The 20,411-nt window shown below is 36.3% G+C and overlaps 1 protein-coding gene across 2 annotated transcripts in view; it reads left to right on the top strand.

Moving 5' to 3' along the window:
* Positions 1 to 20,411, top strand: part of LOC102927509 (vomeronasal type-2 receptor 116-like) — a 36,117-nt gene that overhangs the window by 7,866 nt on the left and 7,840 nt on the right. For both annotated transcript variants that reach the window (XM_076564368.1, XM_076564377.1), the window contains exons 2-4: positions 15,227 to 15,518; positions 15,781 to 16,578; positions 17,892 to 18,119. In XM_076564368.1, the coding sequence (XP_076420483.1) occupies positions 15,227 to 15,518; positions 15,781 to 16,578; positions 17,892 to 18,119 (1,318 nt within the window). The remainder of the gene's footprint in view (positions 1 to 15,226; positions 15,519 to 15,780; positions 16,579 to 17,891; positions 18,120 to 20,411) is intronic.

Here is a 20,411-nt window from a genome sequence, read left to right as displayed (position 1 = left end):
TATCATCTGTGATCTCTTAGCTTTTGAAGGAAACCTGACCACATCATTCTGGATTTTATAGTTTCCATTGAAAAGTCAGATGAAATTCAGATAGGTCTGCCTATATATGTTACTATATCTTTTTAATTGCAGTATTTAGTATTCTTTCTTTGTTAGGTATTGTTAATATTTTGATTATTTTGCAAGGGTATTCTTTTTCTGTTCCAGTCTATTTGGTGGTTTTTACCTTTTTTTGTGTGCCTTTGTAAGCTTCTCCTTTCCTAGGTTAAAAAAATTTTCTTTTACACTTTTGAAATAAATATTGTTAGGATTTGTAATGTGATTCTTCTCATTCTTCTAGTCCTATTATTCTTATGATTGGCTATTTGATAGTGTTCAAGTATTCCTGGATGTTTTGTGTTAATAATTTTTTGGATTTAACATTTCCTTTGATTATTGAATCTATTTCTTCCAACACATCTCAATGCCTCAGATTCTCTACTCCATCTCCTGTATTCTGTTGGTGATTCTTATGTGTGTAGTTCCTGTTTGCTTACCTAGATTTTCCTTTCCCAGGATTCCCTCAATTTCTGTTTTCTTTCATATTTCTAATTCATTTTTCAGGTCTTTTTCATTAAGAAATTATTTACTCATTTTACATACCAAGTACTGATTCCCCTTTCTTCCCTCTTCCTGCCCCCCAGCATTCCTCCCTAACCCATTCCCCATTCCCTCCTCTGACAAGGTAAGGCTTCCTATGGGAAGTCAGCAGAACATGGTACATTCAATTGAGGCACGTCTAACTCCCCCACCTTCGCATCAAGGATGTGCAAGGTATCCAACTGTAGGTAGTGGGCTCCATAAATCTGGTCATGCATCATGGATTATCCTGATCCTGCTGCGAAGGAGCCTCTTAAACAGATCAAGGTATACACCTGCCTTGCTTATGTAGAGGCCCTAGTTGATTCCCATGGAGGATCTACAGGTGTTGGTTTAATGTTTATCTCGGTTTGGTTGTCCCTGTAGATTTACCATCATGACCATGATGCCTCTTGCTCACAGAATCTCTCTTCTCATTCTTCGATTAAACTCCTGGAGCTTGGCCTGTGCTTGACTTTAAAGCATTTACTCATTTCCTACACTGCTTCCTTTGTCTTTTCTTGTATTTCTTTCAAGGATTTATTCATTTCCTCCTTAGTCCTTAACCAACTCCAAAAAGTTGGTTTTAAGGTCTTTTGTATTGTACTTCAATTGTGTTGGAATAGTCAGGGCTTGCTGTAGTAAGATAGCTGTCATTGCTAGTGACATATTGCCTCAGCTGTTGTTGATTGTATACTTACACTTGTGTCTAAGCATCTAAGTTTGTGGTGAATATAAGCCTAGATGCTTATTTATAAGTTCTTATTTGGATGTGTTTTGTTCCTGTTTCTGTTTTCTCTTTTTTCCCCTCCAGTGCTGAGGTTCTTCAAGGCATCTCCACTTGATTTGGAGGAAAAAAATTCTCATGTCTGAGTTGGCCTCTGTTCCATCAGGGGGACTCTTTTCGAGTCAGTGCTGGGGAACTTTGATATACAAAGATTTGTGATTGTGGATAGAGTGGGAGACCAAAATGTGAGATAGTATAGCAGTGGGTCTCCAATGTGGGCATCTTATAGTCCTATATGTTCTCCAGTTGTGCAGATACTCACTCACAGTGAGTCCCTGAGGCATTGTGGTCTGGAGAGCTTTGGAGTCTGGGGTATTGTGGTCTGGAGTCTGGAGAGTTATGGATGGGTGATAGCATTTGGGGTACAAAAAAGTTGAAGTCGTTCAAGGATGGATGGCCTACCTAGAATTCTGTTGGCCATTGTTGCCTCTGGTAGAGATGGGAAACTCTACCCCATTTTGGGGCTGGGATAACGTAGAAACAGGTATGGAAAACAGGGAATAGACTAGGCTGGCACTAAGAGAGAGACCTGGGGAGTTTGGCAGGCATGTTAAATGGTAGAGACTTGATTGACAAGTGTATGGCTGGGTTGAATTATTGACTTGCTCTGTCACTGGTGCTTTAACTGTGGTTAATAGTCATTTTTTCATCTGCCCAGGAATCCACAATGTTCAAAGCATATGTGAAAACCGTAAAACTTCTTTGAACAGTCAATTAGCAAGAACTAAGAAAATATTGAAAGTAAAATTACTCAGATGATTCTTACACTGCTACACAAGTTGCATCATGGGATTATGTTACAATCTCTCTTATAAACACACATCGAGTTTACTTTGCACCATTAAATCATGCATGCTAATAGACTAACTGCAGATTATTACCTTCCCCTCCACTCCAACATATCCAATCTCACAATACATTCCCCAGATCAGCAGCAGGCTAGATTTTGGGCAATCAGTTCTCTACCTCTAACCCTGTTCCCAGAGAAACATAGAAATCATCCTCTCCTAACTTTCCTCATCTCATTCATTGCTTTAACACAGCCCCAAGTTCGAGGAGACATTCCCTGGATATTTACAGGCCACTCCAGGCAGGGAAGCATAAAACTTCCCTGCATGAGCAGGCTTTTTGGTGTCCAATATCTGTGATGGGACACATTGCACAGCCTTGACCCAGGGGAAGGGGCTTGGACTTGCTTCTACTGCATGTGCCACACCATGAAAGGCCTTGGCTTCTTTTGGGGAGGAGTGGGAAGTGGGTTGTGAGGGGGATCCCATGGGGCTGGAGCAGGGAAGAGGGAGATCTTTGATTCATGTGTAAAATGAATGGAAAAATTTTCTTAATTAAAAAAATGCTCATTCATATCTCTTAATAGTAATGATCTCAAATGCCTAATAAAAATCCTCAGAATCATAGAATGGACATGAAAATTTTTCCCATTTATTTCCAGCATCCAACAAAGACTCCTCAATGTCAAGGACAGACATTATCGCAGGGTAGGAGGTTGGAAAGAGGTATTCCTTGAAAATGAACCTAAAAACATGTTTGTTTATTCACTTCAATATATAAAAAATTGTATTCAAATCAGAAGTAATCTGAAGAAATAGAGGAGTTTTCTATATACTCATCAGAGTAAATACCCATGAAGGCGACATTTCAATTCTTAACATGTATGCCCCCAAAATTAGGGTACTTAAGTTTGCCAAATAATTACTATATAGTTTATTTATAGTATATTGGGAGATTTCAATACCCCACTCTCAAAAATGGTCAGGTCAGTCACACAAAAAATGAGACATACTGGAACTAACAGACTTTTTAAACTAAATAGACATAACAAATATTAACAGAACATTTCACAAAAACAAAAAATATAAAGTCTATTTTGTACCTCAGAGATCTTTCTTCAAAGTTGACCATATACTTACATATAGCAAGTCACAGTACTTATATTCTGACAGATCATCATGGGTTAAAGCTGGATATTAAAAAAAAACTGCAACAACTGGAAGCTTGCAATATCATGGAAACTGAAAAAAATCTCTAATGAATGAAAAATGGATCAAAATACAAATGAAGAAATTTAAGACATTCTAGCATTCAAGGAATGTGAACACACAGTATACACAAACATATTGGATATAATGATAGACTTTGTAAGAGGCAAGTTTATGTCACTATGGGACTACCTAAAAAAGATGTATTTTTATATTAGTTATTTAACAACACACTAGAAAGCTCTAGAACAAAAAGAAATAATGACACCAAATTGTAATAGACAGAAAGTCATAATCAAACTGAGAGATGAAATCAGTAAAATATAATCAATGAGAATGATACAAAAAGAACTGAGAGAATGTGAAAAATCAATATGGTCAATACATATTTAATTTATGTAAAATGTGGGGAATGTATATTCAAATTAACAAAATCAGAAATGTAAGTGGAGGGGCTTAACAACAGACAATGAGAAAATCCAGAAAATCATATGGATATCCTTTAAAAATCTGTACACCACCAAAGAGCATATTCAAAATAAATGGATAATTTTCTAAATGCATCCATACAAACAATTTACATAGGACTTAAAGAACTAGTGAAAAGAAAGAAGTCATTAATATTCTCATAATCAAAAAGTTGGAGCCATATAATTTTAGTAGTGAATTCTTTCAGACTTTCAAAACGAGTTAATGGTAATACTTCTAAATTATCCCAAAAAACAGAAGAGAAGGAACATTGCTCAATTCATCTAATGAGGTCACCATCACAGTGATAGTCAAATCACATTTAGTTATTAACAGATAAAAAGGATTACATACTAATTTACCATATGAACACTGATTCAAAAATAACATACCAAGTCTAAGAATTCATAAAAAATATTTACTATTATATTTTGTGGGCTTCTTCCCTGAGCTTCCACAATGTTTGAATATATGAAAATCAATAAGTGTATTCCATAAACTAAAAAAAACAAAGGTTCATTTCATCAGCTGCAGGAAAGACGTTTGATGAAATCCAATATGCCTTCATGACAAAAGTCCTAGAAAAATTTAGGGATACAAGGGACATACTTCTACACAAGCCTATACCCTACATCAATAAGATTGGAAAGAAAATAAAATAATTTCCACTAAAATCAGAAAGAGGACACAGTTGTCCAATCTCTACATACTAGTTAAAAATAGTATTTGAAGTCTTACCTAGAACTACAGAAAATTGAATGAGATTAGGGGGAAAATTCAAATAGAAGAGTTAAAGTAATTATTTGCTAATGCTATGGAACAATAAGTAAATGACCCTAAAATTTCCACTGGGGAACTCCTACATCTGACAAACACTTTCAGCAAAGTAGGAGACATACACAATTCACAACAATCAGTAGCCCTTGTATACAGAAATGCCAAATGGTTCCCAGGAGGGGTTAAGAAAGAAATCAGGGAAACAATAACTATCACAATAGACAAAAAACAAAATAAAACCATAATATTTCTTGGAATAACCCTAACAAAGCAAGTGAAAGACTTGTATAATAAAAGCTTCAAGTCTTTGAAATAAGAAATTGAAGAAGAAATCAAAATTCAAAAAGCTCTAACATGCTTATTAATTTAAAAGATTAACATAGAAAAATTGGCAGCTTACAGAAATCAATCTTCTGATTCAATTCAATGCCCATCAAAATTTTGACAAAATTATTTCCAGATCTAAAGACGAAAAATTTAGGTTTTAGAAAGCCTGAGCAGACCTATTCTGGTAATTGGATGGCCGAACACCCTAACTCAATAAATGTCATGATAGAACTCTCATCCAGTGACTGATGGAAGCAGATGAAGAGATCCCTAGCTAAGCCCCAGATGGAGCTCCAGGAGTCCACTTGGCAAGAGAGAGGAGGGATTCTATGAACAAAAGATATTGAGACCATTACTAGAAAAAGCACAGGGACAAATAGCCAAATTGGTAAAAAAAACACATGAATTATGAACCAATAGCTGAGGAGCCTCCATGAAACTGGATCAGGCCCGTTGGATAAGTGTGACAGTTGATTAGATTGAATGAATTAGGAGGCCCCAGGCAGTGGGACCAGGGCATGTCCTTAGTGCATGAGATAGCTTTTTGGAACCTAGGGCCTATGCTGAGACAATTTGCTCAGCCTTGGTCTAGGAAGGAGGGGACTGGACCTACCTCAACTGACTCTACCAGGCTGAGCTGAATCCCCAGGGGAGACCTTTCCTTGGAGGAGGTGGGCATGGGGGCGGATTGGGGTAGAAGGCAGGGGAGGGGGGAGGAGGGAGGACAGGGGAATCCGTGGCTGATATGTAAAATGAAATTCATTATAAAATAAAATTTAAAAAGAGAAAATACAGAAATCTCAAGATAGCTAAAATATTCCTTTAAAACAAATCATTAAGTCAGATATACCAACAGAAATAAAGATAGCATCCTCAACATATAATGCTGATCAACCTGTATATTTGTATGTAGAAGAATGAAGAGAGATTCATTTTCAACAACTTTCACAAAGTCTAGCACGAATGAATTAAAACTCCATATAAAACCAGATACAATAAACCTGAGAGAGGAGAAAGTGAGTTATAGCCTTGAACTCACCAACACAGGAGATGATTTTTGAAACAATAATGATATGGCAAGCACTAAGATCAACAAATTCATAAACATAACATTAGGAAATTAAGAGCATCTCTGAGGTAAATAACACTGTTATTCAGACAAAACAGTAGCTTACAGAAAGGGGAAAATGTTTTATCAACTCCACATCTGACAGAAGCTAGTGTCCAAAGCATAGAAAAAGGCCTGCAAAATTCCCACTTAACCAATAAGCCATGCATAGCAGAAATCAAGGTAGAATACCTGCAGTCCTTATTTTCTCCTTCTTTCCCCCAGATCCAATCCCCAAATTCTGGTCATAAGCTTTGCAGCATCTCCTGTGGTAGCCTTCACAACCCCACTGTTTTCCTTCCCTATGAATCCCACAGATGTTCCCTTTCTAACATTCCTTTTAGAACTCATTGCTGTATGAGAGCACCCAAATACATCAGGCATATATTGCTTAACCAAAGTCCACACCTCCCTCTATATCAGCAAGGTTTCCCATAAAACTTTTTCCTCCCATACTTCCCCCATATCCAATGATACCCCAACTCAGCCTAAGAGCTGCAGCAAAACATCCCCAGGAGCCTGCTCACTGACCTTCTGCTCATGTCAACAATGCAAGCCAAAGATCTTTCAACTATAATCTCTTTCACCCCAGTTGTTGTTCTTTATCAGCCCCCAAGCACATGTGGCATCCCCAGTTAACCCAAAGTCTGCTTCTCCCAGGGCGAGTAGGCTGAAAGCAGACTCATAACTCTCCTACGGCTGCTGAGATCCAATCACCTAGGACTTGTTCCTGCAATAGAGATGAAAACTTGATTTGTTCTCTGTTTTCTCTTTTGGACCTCACCCTCAACATATCACAAAGTCTTTCTCCTCCAACTTTCTTTATACCAAGTTATCCCAGTAGTCTGGCCTCCAACACAAGCAGGCATTATATGTGAACACACAGGCCTAGAATAACAGAAAAACACTCACTAAGAAGACAAAATCCAGAAATTGGTAATCATATCTAAAACCTTCCCAACCAAAATGCCCAGAAGCTAGAATAAAAAACAATCTTTAAAGGCAAAGGAGATATATATCCACTAGAGACAAGTTTTCCTACCACAGTAGGTTCCAAATATTACAACATAGCTGGTGCACAGGAAAAGGTCCTTAAAACAAACCACATATATTTGGTACAGATCTATAAGGAAGGAAGGAATAAATACCACAAAGAAAGACAGGAAAACACACAGAAGTAAAACACATTGGAGGAAATGAAGAAATCAAGTAAACAAATCAAGATTTTACAAATAAACAGTTGAAGGAAAATAATAAAACTGTTAAAGATCTGAAAATGAAATTAGAAGTAATTAAAAAAGTGTTGAAACAATTTTGGAAATAAAAAATTTATGAATTTGAATGGGAAATACAGATGCAAAATTCTTCAAGAATAAGAGATATTGAAAATAGAATACTACACAATGAAGACATGGTAGAAGCAATGGAAATATTGGTCAAAGAAAATATTATATCTGAAAAGGACTACAGATTAAAATATTGAGTAAATCTGGGACACTATAAAAAGGTCTAAAAGCCAAACACAACGCAAGAGGCCCAGAAAAGTACTTTCAACAAAATCAAAGAAGAAATTTTTAACCTACAATAGTATATGACTATGAAGTACAAGAAGCATACAGAAAACCAATAGATTGAACCAGAAGAGAAACTTCCCTAAGCACATGATAATCAGAAAAACAAACATACAAAATAAAAGAAGCATATTAAATGCAAGAAGGAAAAGACCAAGTGAAATAATGCAGTGCTGACTTGTAAAGTGAGACTCTAAAAGTCATAAATGTTGTGCCCAGATCGTAACCCCCAGAGAGACCACCAAATATGAGCATGCCGGAATGCAAAAGCAAGGTTTAATTCTGGATATACAAGCCTAGGCAGGGACTTCATCCAATACATCCAATGCAGTGGAGGCTGGAGAAAGTTCCCACCTATCTGCAAGCTCAGCTTTTAAAGGGAAAAATCACAAGGTTACATCATTTAGGGGTGCTAGTACAGGTACAACTCTGACTGGCTCGCTTCTAGTGACTTCTAGAAATTACTTTTAAGGGAGTGGTTGCCCGCAACCATTTCTCATTGGCTGCCCTCAGGTGGGGGCATTTCTGTGGTCAGTTACCCTGGAAACCAGGGAGAGGACATTCCATAGTCCAGCAGGCATTACCTCTTGACTGTCTTGTGACTCTGTACTTTTACACTTCCTGGTTTCTGGAATCTGAACAGACTGGTTTCAGTAACTAATGGCCTATTCCCAAAAGGAGAAATCTTAGGCCTTCATTTTAGGGTGAAAGTATTTTGGCCTTATTTCTAAGATGGCTCATTTTGGTCTCACAATACAGGCCTAGACTGATGTGTGACTGACTCTAAGAGAACGAAGATGGCAGGTAGACTATTATATCCACCAAAGGATTCAGTCACTGTAAATGGAGAAAATAATGTATTCTGATACTGCCAAATATACATAATATTTATCTACAATACCAGGCCTATACAAGTTACTGGAAGAAAACTACCAACCAAAGGAGATTAACTACATCCATGAAGAAACAAGGTATAAATAATCTCAGCAGAGCAAATAAAACATGTCACACACACACACACACACACACACACACACACACACACACACACCAACAATATATCAGGAATCAAAAACAGTTGGCCATTGATATCTCTCACTATCAATAGTCTCCTTCACTAGTAAAAAGAAACACACTAACAGAATGTATGGGAAAACAGGATTCATCCTTTTTTGCATACAAGAAATTCACATCAACATCAAGTATAGGCATTACATTAGGATAAAAACTGGATTAAGATATTTCAAGTAAATATCACATTAACAACTCTACAGCATGCCTGAAGTTTCTTGCAATAAAAGGAGTAATGTCACCCCTGAGGAGTGGAAAGATATAGTCAAATTTATGGTTGAAATCAATAAAATAGAAACAAGTGAAGTAAGCTAGAGAGCTGATTATTGGGAAACAGCACAATAAACAAAACTTTATCGGTACTAACTAAAAGAAATAGAGGGAATATCCATATTAAAAACTAAATGAGAAATGAAAGGGGTGCAAACACAGACAACAAGGATAGCCAGACAATCATAAGAACACACGTTTATAACATATACTCCACCAAATTGGAAAATCGAGAAAAATGGTTAATTTTCTTGATAGGTCTTCTTACCAAACTTAACTCAGTATCAGATATACAATTTAAATAGACCTATAAATCCTAGTGAAATAGAAGCAGTCATTATACATCTCCCAAAGGGAGGGGGAAGCCCACAATCATATGGTTTTAGTGCAGAATTTAAATAGACTTTCAAAGATGATTTATCACCAAATCTTCTCAAATAATTCTATAATGTAGAAACAAAATGAAATTGTCTAATTAATATTATGAGATACACTTACTCTGACAACCAAACCACAAGTGAGCCCAATAAAGAAAGAATAGCAGAACAATTTCCCTAGTGAACATCAATGCAAAAATATTCACTAAAATACTTCTAAGCCTAGTCCAATATCTCATCAAAATGATCATCTCAGAGATGCAAGGATGGTTCAATATATGGAAATCAATTAAGGTATCAAACATATAAACAAAAGGAAAAAAGAAAGAACAGATGGTCATCTCATTAGATGAAAAAATCCAAGACTACTTCATCATAAAATTTCTGAACAGAGTAGGCATGTACTGGACTTAACTCAAGATGATAAATGCAGCTTATGGTAAGTAAATTGCCCAAATTAAAAATTGTCATGCTGACTTCTTCATAACTGGTATTTTTTACTTCTGTTTTTTAATTATGTAAAACAATATGAGTGTGAAAGTATATTCTAATGTTTAAGCTGTAAAAATGGATAATTATAATTCAGACAGGAATCCAACTTCACAGTCAGAATAAATAGCTAAAAAATGACCAAATAAATTCATGAGCATGTAGTAGTTGTGGGAATTCCCATCATTGTTTTTAGTGTGTGCAGAGACTAAGGTCCTCATTGTGATAAACACATACATTTAATTCAGACAGTAAACGCAGCAGTACCTTAAGGTCCAATAGAATCCCTATGGGACTTTCTGAAAGTAGATAATTCAGAATAGCACATAGACATTTTCTGCCGATGTTTATTTCAGCATTTTTCAGAATATCCAATATATGGAATCAACCTTGATGCCCCTCAAAGGAGAGGAAATAAAGAAAAGACTTCCTATAAAAATTTTAATTTCATTTCTTATAAAAAAGATTCATTCTTGCTATTTACAATGCATTCTTCCAACTTTGAAAGTTTCATTTCACGAATTACCACAATTGAATATACACACAGTGATATCTTTTTTCCTTTTCAAGGGAGGGTTGCTTTGTGTCACAGTCCTGGCTGTCCAGCAAGTCACTCTGTAGAACAGGCTGGCCTAGAGCTCACAGAGATCCACTTGCTTCTTCCTCCAGAGATCTGGGATTAAAAATATGTGCCAGTACAATCTGGCCAAGTGATTTTTAACTATACCATATATATTGATTTTAGAAAAGCTTAAATACATAGCTTGTATGCAATTTATAAATTATTGAAACCAGTGATGAAATTAAACAAATGTTATTACTGGGTACAGAATGCTCTTAGGCATATTCAAATTCAGATGAAAGCCTCACAGAATTTATATACAAATAATCGAGTCAAACCCAACCAGTAAGAAGTAAATGATGTCATTAGCAGGAATTGGGAATGGAGTAGAATGTCATGTTAGGTAAAGAGACAGACTTTGGAAATTCAGACTTTTTTTCACAGACTCTAGATTTTATAGTATGTCACTGTGTGTGTGTGTGTGTGTGTGTGTGTGTGTGTGTGTGTGTGTCTGAGTGTGCCCACATATCTATATCTATCTATATCTATATCTATAGATAGATAGGTAGATAGATAGATAGATAGATAGATAGATAGATAGATAGATAGATAGATAGATAGATAGATAGATAGATACTCTTTTTACATGAAGAAAGTAGAAGAGGCTTTATTTGAGAACAATAGTCCTGATGGAATTGGGACTGGCATACTATGTGAAGTCATCAGGAAGAAAACATCACACAGGTCTCATAAACTGAACAAGCTCACAAACATCATAAAGTGATAATGAACGTGTTTGAACTAAGAAATTAAATCAGTAGTTATATGAGTATAATGAGTATGTGACAAAGGGTAAAATACCAACAACAAACATGTTTTAATTGCCATAATAAAGCCACTTATACTGTGTGTTAATTAAAAATAATTATTATATAAAAAACAAACTGGATACCATCTTCAGTCTGGACCACTGGAATTTTCATTTGCACTATCTGAGAAATGTGAATTTTTTTCTATCTTCATACAACAGAATCTTCCTTTCACATTCCTGTATATCCACATTTTAGGGCCCCAGCATATCTCATCACAGGACCAGAGGTCATGTACATTTTAAATGTATCTTTTTTAAATGTACAGTAAAATCTAGAAAACAGTAGTCCTGTGTGTCCCATCTCAAATACTAAACAAGACATATCACACCCATAGAAAGACTTTGCCCATACATACCTACTTTCTCAGAAGTCCATATCCACTGAAAGAGGCTCATCAGAACATTCTCACACTGGCCTATCATGACCCAAAGCAAAGAGTTGCCAAATATATTCCTAGGCTCATCATTCCATACTCATCGGAACACTCTCACACTGGCAGTACATGTTCTAGAATACAAACTAAATAGATGACTAGGAAAATGGTATGAGAAGGTCATATCACAGTTTCTATTTGCTTCTAAGGTATTTAAAAAAGTCTTCTTTCCAGCCACTATTGGATTGTAAAATGAGCAAAAAAATGTAGAAAAAATAGATAAACCAGAAGAAATGCATCATCACAATGTATTGATCTGTGTGAAATGAGGATCATGGAGGAATATCAAGTTTTAGAAATCAAATATTCAGCTTGTCTTTTCATTAGTAATTGGTTTGGAGGAGGAGAAGTGATATATCTTATGTAGTACATTAAATGTGGAACAGTGGTCTGATATACTCTCGGGATCTTGTTGGATATTTAAAAATCAACATTTAGCATGTAAATGAACTGTGGTTCTGTTAGGAGCTGGGTGGTTTTGGAAAAGCAGAATTCAGGACATTTCTGGATGTATCCTAATTACTGGATCTCAAGACAATGGAAGCACATGATTTGGTAAATATTCTGTGCCTGTCATTGTTGTAGCATAAGCAGAAATATTGTAGATGAGTGGAAATAAATCTACCTCAACTCTCCTCCTATATATGTATCAAGCAATTTTAATCATATGGACTGCAGATATCACTTGCAGTGCCACAGAGTAGAGAATGTCAGAGATTTCACAAGGGGTGAGGAAACACCAGCAAAGACAAAAAAAATCATGAATGCACAAGTATCTCTTCTTCGTCTACAGAAATAAAAGCAGATGGGCATATATGGCAGCCCTTTTGATGGGCTTATCTGCATGGCATGTCACAATTTATACTGCTCAGCCATAAAGATGGACAAATATATTCACTTTGGCTTTCCTCTTCTTTTTTTTTTTTTTTTTTTTTTTTTGGTTTTTCGAGACAGGGTTTCTCTGTGTAGCTTTGCGCCTTTCCTGGAGCTCACTTGGTAGCCCAGGCTGGCCTCGAACTCACAGAGATCCGCCTGCCTCTGCCTCCCGAGTGCTGGGATTAAAGGCGTGCGCCACCAACGCCCGGCCGGCTTTCCTCTTCTTGTTCATGAGAATTCCATCTCTTGTGTCCAGTTTTATTCTTCACAGATGCTCCTGGAGAAGAAAGCAGAATGAAGACAAGGATAGAGACTTGGTGACAGGTTGTGTCTTCTCCCTTGCAGCAGTGCAGTGCCAATGGAAAAAGAGAATTTCAACAATGTTTTGAATATACATAAGTTCCTTTGTATGTTTTATGAAATATCATCATGAATATTTCATGAGGGCTAGAGGAAGAGAATCAGCACAAAGCTTTGAATCTTCTCCCCCATTTTTCCAACCTGCACATCACCAAATACCCAAAATTATTTTACAGACTCAATGCTGTTTTTCTAATTTTAATTTGTCCAGAGAGTGTTCTGTTTTTCTCCCAGTTACAACTTTAACTTACAAGGCTGGAACCTGAATTAAGAAAGGACTCTACCTTGTTCCATCACATACAACCCTTCTCTTCATAGTTTCTATAGCACAGGAGCAGGTGGTGACTAATCAAATGAAACCACATTCTATATCAATTAGTATCATCCTAAGTGGGTATAAGTAATAGCCATAGAGTAGTGTCAGCTGATGGTTCTTCCATTAATGTATAGGTCTTAATGCATGTGCTAGGGCAACTAATATTTGTGGCATACCTAGTCTCAGAGAGCTTTCACATAGATATGCAGTTACTATTTTAGATGCTCTGCATGTGATCATATTATGCCTTCCAAAGATGCTTCAAAAGTGGAAGGAGGAGACCTGACCCTTGTGAACATCTTAAGTGTTCCTGTTTCTCCACACCTCACTTACATACATTCATAACCCCTGGCCTTTAATTACAAAGTCCTGTTCTTTACTCTCTTTTTAGTAAAGGAAGAATGTGTGGACTACATATGATAGGTTTGCATTCTTTGAAAAGTGAGGCTTCCTTGTTTGTTTGCATCTGCATAAAATGTACTAGCTCCATATATGGATGTTTCCCCTACAATGTGAGACAAAATCCAATCAGCTCTCTTTAGAAGTTGAAATCTATCACTATTGGGATATTTAATGTTAATCTCTCCCAAAAAATATTGCAAGCTCTTTACTAAGGTTCACTTTCTGCCCATGATTTGTCAAGTTATCCTTAGTTAAAATTAAGACTATTTTTGGTGGGACTATTCCTTCTAATTGATGAAGTCTCAATTTTCCTTTTAAACTCAAGTCAGAGATCTTTCCACATAATTTTTTAAATTTTTACTCGGCATATTTGGTAGAAATATCCATTCCAATATATCTTTCCTCAGCATTAAAATTCCTGTAGGAGAGTGCTTAGAGAGTAAAATCACTAAAATGCAATAGAGTTTTGGATCTACAAGATCCACATGTCCTTCCTGTACTTTCTTTTCCAGCAAGGCCAACTCTCTGTGAGATTCAGCTGATATTTCTCTTGGACTACTTAAGTCCTTGTCACTTTCTAATGTTTTGAACAAATTATTCAGTTCATCATTTTTTACCCCAACAAGTGTTCATGGATGAGAAATATTTCCAAATAATCTTTGAAAGTCATTAAGCGTCCACGATTGATCTCTCCTAATTTGCACCTTTTGTGATCTTAATTTTTGTAGACCTATTTTATATCTTAAATAATTAATAGATTCTCCACACAAGCAGTCCAGCCTCTTCCAACTCTGTCCTCTTGCAGTTCTGTCCCCATGATCTGGCCAAGCCTGGACTTGCAAGGTCACAGCCAATTTGCTGTTTTTTGAATTCCTGACCCACAGTTGGTCATCAAATGTAGCTGAATTCCAAGCAGTCTTATTAAATACAAAATATGGAGCCAAATATAGTCGTGAATGCCTTAGAGATCAGGGAAATAGAAAGGGCCACAAGCTAACCTTACTTCACCATATAACAGCTTCTAAAGTGTGTGCTACTTCCTGTCTAACTGTGCCTTTATTGCCTTGCTATTATGCCATCTCATTGGCTCTTAGCCCAGTTATGTAACTTCCTAGTCACTGCTTGTCTGTTCAGACCTCCAAGTCTGTGTGGTTGGGACTGGGATTAAAGGCAAGTGTCACCATGTTTGGCTCTGTTCCCTATTATGGCCTGTGAACACAGAGAGACCCTGCCTGCCAAGTGATCAGATTAAGGCATGTGCTACCACTGCCTGACTTTTGTGTTTACTTAAAATGGTTTGCTATGTCCTCTGATCTGCAAGCAAACTTTATTTATTAACATACAAATAAAATATTACCACATTTCAGCACAATAAAGTATCACCACATGCAGCATATTATGCCATTCCACCTTCACAGCACAGGACAATTGTTTCATTATTTGGGGCTGGTTGGGAATACTATACAGTTCAGGATGCTCCTTCTATTTACCACAAAGGATTATCTTTAGATCTCTTTTCATAATAAATATTATACCTTCTTACAGAACATCAACTGAAAACAACCAGTTTCCATTGGCCTTAACTTTTTCCATGGATGAAGTCAATAAGAACCCTGATCTTTTGCCAAATATGTCATTAGTATTTCAGTGGCCCAAAGGTGGTTGTAAGAATATGTCAAAATTAAACAGTTTCATGCCTTTATCTGACGAAAAACAATATGCTCCCCCTAATTATGAGTGTAATGAAGAGATTATGTGTATAATTGTGCTGACAGGACCAAACTGGGAAACATCTGCGAGGATTTGGACATTGCTGGATCCCTACAGATCTCAACAGGTGAGATTTTTGTGGTGTGGGTTTGCAAGAAATTGTGATTCTGTTGGTACAATACCAAGATGCTAAGAAGAGTGTGAGGAATTATGTGAAAGTGTGGTTCAAGATACTATTCAGAGACTTGATTCAGCTTCCTTTTCTTTTTTGAAGTTGAGATAAGGGGAAAAATAATAGGTAGGAGGTTTTCTATAGAATTCTTTGCTAAAATGTGTGTTTCCAAGTTATTAGAAGTGCATATTACCTCATGCTGCTCCCTGTGTCCTAGATCCTTCAACTCACCTATGGACCTTTCCACACCATCCTGAGTGATCATGAAAAATTTCCCTATCTATATCAGATGGCCCCTAAGGTCACAGCTCTACCCCTGGCAATGGTCTCTTTGATGCTTCACTTCAACTGGAACTGGATTGGATTGGCCATCTCTGACAGTGATCAGGGTACCCAATTTCTCTCATATTTGAGAACAGAGATGGAAACAAATGCAGTCTGCTTTGCTTTTGTGAGCATAATACCAGTCAATATGAATTTATACATATCAAGAGCTGAAGTGTATTATAACCAAATCATAACATCATCTGCAAATGTAGTTATCATTTATGGTGACAAAGACAGTACTCTAGCTGTGAGCTTTAGAATGTGGGAAACACTAGGTATACAGAGAATATGGGTGACTACCTCACAGTGGGACATCACTACAAGTATGAGAGACTCCACAGTTGGCTCATTCCATGGGACACTAGCTTTTGCACAGCATCATTCTGAGATTTCTGGTTTTAAAACTTTTGTCCAGACATTGAACCCTCTGAAATACACAGATGAATACCTTGCAAGGCTGGGATGGATGAACTTTAACTGTGAAGTCTCAGCTTCCAAGTGTAAGATACTGAAGAATTGTTCATTCAATGCCTCATTACAATGGCTAATGGGACAGACTTTTGACATGGCCTTTGGTGATGAAAGTTATGACATATATAATGCTGTATATACTGTGGCTCATGCTGTCCATGAGATGCTTCTTCAACATGTGGATAATGGGAAAGTACATGGTGGTAACTGCTTGAAGGTAGTGTTTCTTCTATTAGATGAAATTATATGTTATCAAAACCATAGCCTTTTAGAGTCTGTCAGATGCCCCGATTTAATGAATTAGCAAATATTAATCAAATAGAAATATTTCTGAAAAATTTTCCTTGTATGGACTTAAAGCCAGAGTCTGATATAAATCTTAATGCAAAAGCAATGGAGTGGAGGACACAATTTATCAAGGAATATCAGTGAATATGTTACAGAGCACTTGAATATCATTTCACCTCTTCTAATACTGGAAACACAATGGTCCTTCCTCATTAATCCTCTCTATTATGAGAAGATGAACCCTTGTTCATCAATTATCAGTATATGGTAATCAGTGTATTGAGATGGTTTTCAGAAATGTTCTGATTTTACCCTACTGTAGGCTCGAAGAATCTCCTTTGGCACTCTGTGAGTAATTACACTGCAAACAGTGGTGGTGTTATTTATTTCAGAACATACATGTGTCCATGTGTGAGAATGATTGGTTCTTACTGTGTATGGGAGGATGTTCTTATTTTCTGTGTATCTGTATTTATCTGGGTTTCTCTGTATATTGTGTTTCTATCTATCTGTGGAACTGAGCTTACATTTTTCCTCTAGTCAATGCCTTTGTGTATGTGTGTTTCTTTCTGTGTATATCTTCCTGTGTGTTTTCAGTATATGTGTCAACATGTCAGTACTGTGTGTTTTGTGTATGTTCTTGCACATATCAATATCTGTGTTTCTGTGTCTGTCTATGTGTGTGTCTGTTAATCTGTCTTTGATTGTGAGCATAAATTTGTATATGTCAATGTTTTTCTTTGTAGGGGTTTCAATATGTGTATGTCTCCCTGTGTATATTTGTCTATAAATGTGCACTTATGTGTGAGCCTCTGTGTTTTTCAGGTTTCTGTTTCTGTGTGTCTGTTTGGATTATTATGGCTGTCTGTTTCTGATTGTATTTTGATGTGTGGGTCTGACATGTATGTGTGTGCATAGTGTATGTATCTGTATTATGTATGTTTGTATGGATGTGAGAGAGACACTCACTCTCTGTGTGTGTGTGTCTCTCTCTCGCTCTGTATGTGTGTATTTTTCTCACCAATTTTTTGTGTCAGCATATATGTCTGTGTTTCTGTTTGGCAGTTTCCTCTGAAAGAATTTAAAATCTAGGAATGTCATGATACTTTTATTTATCCACTTACTTTTATTGTATTTCTCCCCTGGACAACTTCATTAACATTGCTTTTAAGAAGAAATCAGTATATTTTTTCTGACATCAAGGAAGGGCACATGCAATATAGAATGCTGCCTCTCTTTCAGCTGCACTCCATTCTGAGGAAGACTCACTTCACCAATCCTGTTGGAGAAAAAGTGAATATGAACCAGAGAGAAAACCAGAAGGCAGAGTATGACATTTTCCAGATTTGGAATTTCCCAAACGGATTTAGGTTTAAGGTGAAGATAGGAGAATTTAGTCCATATTTTCCAAATGGTCATCAGCTCCATTTATATGATGATGTGATAGAGTGGACCACAGGAAGTAGACAGGTGGGTCTGACCTAACTGTAATCATTTCTGTCACATAGCAGTAACACTGTCAAGTGGGTCCATTTTGCTGCCTTTTAACTGGTGAAATGAAATAGACTGTCTCCATTAAGAAGCATTTTATAGCCTCCTAGTTTGTTTCTTCTTTTCAGTTTTTGATGTGATATTTCGTTAATACTTCAAGGGTCTCTGACATGCATACCATGCATACAGTGATTTTCTTTATAATTCCAGAACATGTTTCTGGTTTTTATTACAAAAAGAAAATTAGTAGTTATCACTGTACTATATTATTTCCAGTAATGTGAGCAATATCATTTGATACCATTTTGATTACTACACAGTGATTGTGCTTTTTACTGATGAACCTTTGACATACATGCTGAATGACTGAGGCTAAATGTAATGAGGAATAAAGTAAACACATGCAAAACATTAATTATTATTATATAATTTGCATTAAGCCTTTTTGCCAACAGGTCCTAAATTACTAACATCTCTAACCAAATATTAAGATAATGTTGTCATGGCCCATTTGGATACCCTATGAATTATAATTTTGTTTTTTATTTATTTTTTTTCTTTTAAATGTGTATGGGTTCTTATCTGCAAGTATGTCTGTGCAACCCTGGTATGTGTAGTGCATATAGATGCCAAGAATGACTTGTATCTCTGGGATGTGGAAAGACAGCTTAGTGTCTCACAGTGGATGCTGAAAGTCAAACTTAAATCCTGTATATGAGCAGTAATTTTTATAGACAGTTGAGTCAATTCTCCAACCTTGAAGCATGTTCTGTAAAAAAATTGCTCAATAGAGGAACATTTATTGGTCCCATTAGTTCTTTCATAGTTCTCTCAAACAAACAAGTGTATGATGACTGTTTTCCTGATCTGTGTTGGTAGGAGGTATTGGTAGTAAAAGAAATGGCTTTGGGAATTTATAAATGATGTGTACTACTATGAAGCTAAGGTATATTATAGGAATGAATTCTGATCTGGGTGGTTTTAAGGTATCCAACTGAAACTTTCTGACAATAAAATAGGTTGTAATTTGAAGGTTCTAACTTCAGAAAAGTCTTCAAGTTTGATCTAAAGTTATACCTCAGGTAGAACAGATAGAATACAATCTATGAAAATTATTGTTTTTAGAATGACAAGGAGAGTTGTTATCAGGGTAAAGGTCATATGAGCTGAAGGTACAGCTACTGAACTACATATCCATTCAGAGAGCAGCAATACAATTTCAAGTGTGCTCTAACCAAGCCTCACTTGAGCATTGTGAAAACATCCACTGGAAGAATGCACAAAATTAAGAATAATACAAGCATTATTCTACTCCCAGATAGAAAATTTCAATGCAGAGACAGGAACAAAAATAAAAAGTCATCCTATCAATGCAACACCAAATGTTGAAATGTTGCAGTCATTAAATATAATATAAATATGTTCAATGACATACTGAAAAGAGAAATCAAAGAATGATTATAACAGTGTTCCATAATGCCAAAAAGGGCACAAATCACCTTCAGGACAATGCAATGAGATCACAAAAACTTGCATGCAATAAGGAACTGAAGGAACATGTGACAGATGCATTCCTAAATGTACAAAATTATGAAAAAGTCAAAGTAAAAACTGCAAAGGAAATAAAATAAATCCAAAATATCTCAGTAACACTTTTCTCTAAAGGAATATTTAAAGTTGAAGACAAGTTGGCAGACTTGAAGACAAGGCAGAAGAATTAGAAAACTCAAATTGTGACAAAAATAAAAATAAGGAAAATGAAATATATATTGGGACAAAGTGATACCATTAAACAGTCAGATTATAAAAAATTGATAGAAGAGAGAAGAAGGACTCGCCGGGTCATCAACAGTATATCCAGTAAAATATAATGATAAATTTCCAAAATATAGGGAGTCATGTGGGCATCTTGGGACAGGACATTTGATATCCGAAAAGAACCTTCCTGTCACAAATCTTACTTAAAGCTTGATTTATACATATAAAGAAAACAAAATGAAGGCTGCAGAGAGAGAAAAACCCATTTCCTAGAAAGGCCCCTTCTTAATAACAGCAATTTCCTTCATGAGCTCTCTTAAAAGGGGAGAGTAACAGTGATGCAATGCATGCAGTTAGAGATATAACTGTCAAACCCAGTTACTGTACCAAAGTTATTTATAGTCAAAGGAAGCTGTAAAGACTCTTCATGGATATAAAATTGAGTACATCTGGAATTTATCAAAACCCCAAATTGGAAGGCACATTTGAGAGATATTTTCACTTAACTTGATG

This window comes from Peromyscus maniculatus, chromosome 1, assembly GCF_049852395.1.
Source record: "Peromyscus maniculatus bairdii isolate BWxNUB_F1_BW_parent chromosome 1, HU_Pman_BW_mat_3.1, whole genome shotgun sequence".
NCBI classification, from domain to species: domain Eukaryota; kingdom Metazoa; phylum Chordata; class Mammalia; order Rodentia; family Cricetidae; genus Peromyscus; species Peromyscus maniculatus.
Note: the sequence above shows the minus strand (reverse complement) of the source record. Positions and strands in the feature narration are given on the sequence as shown.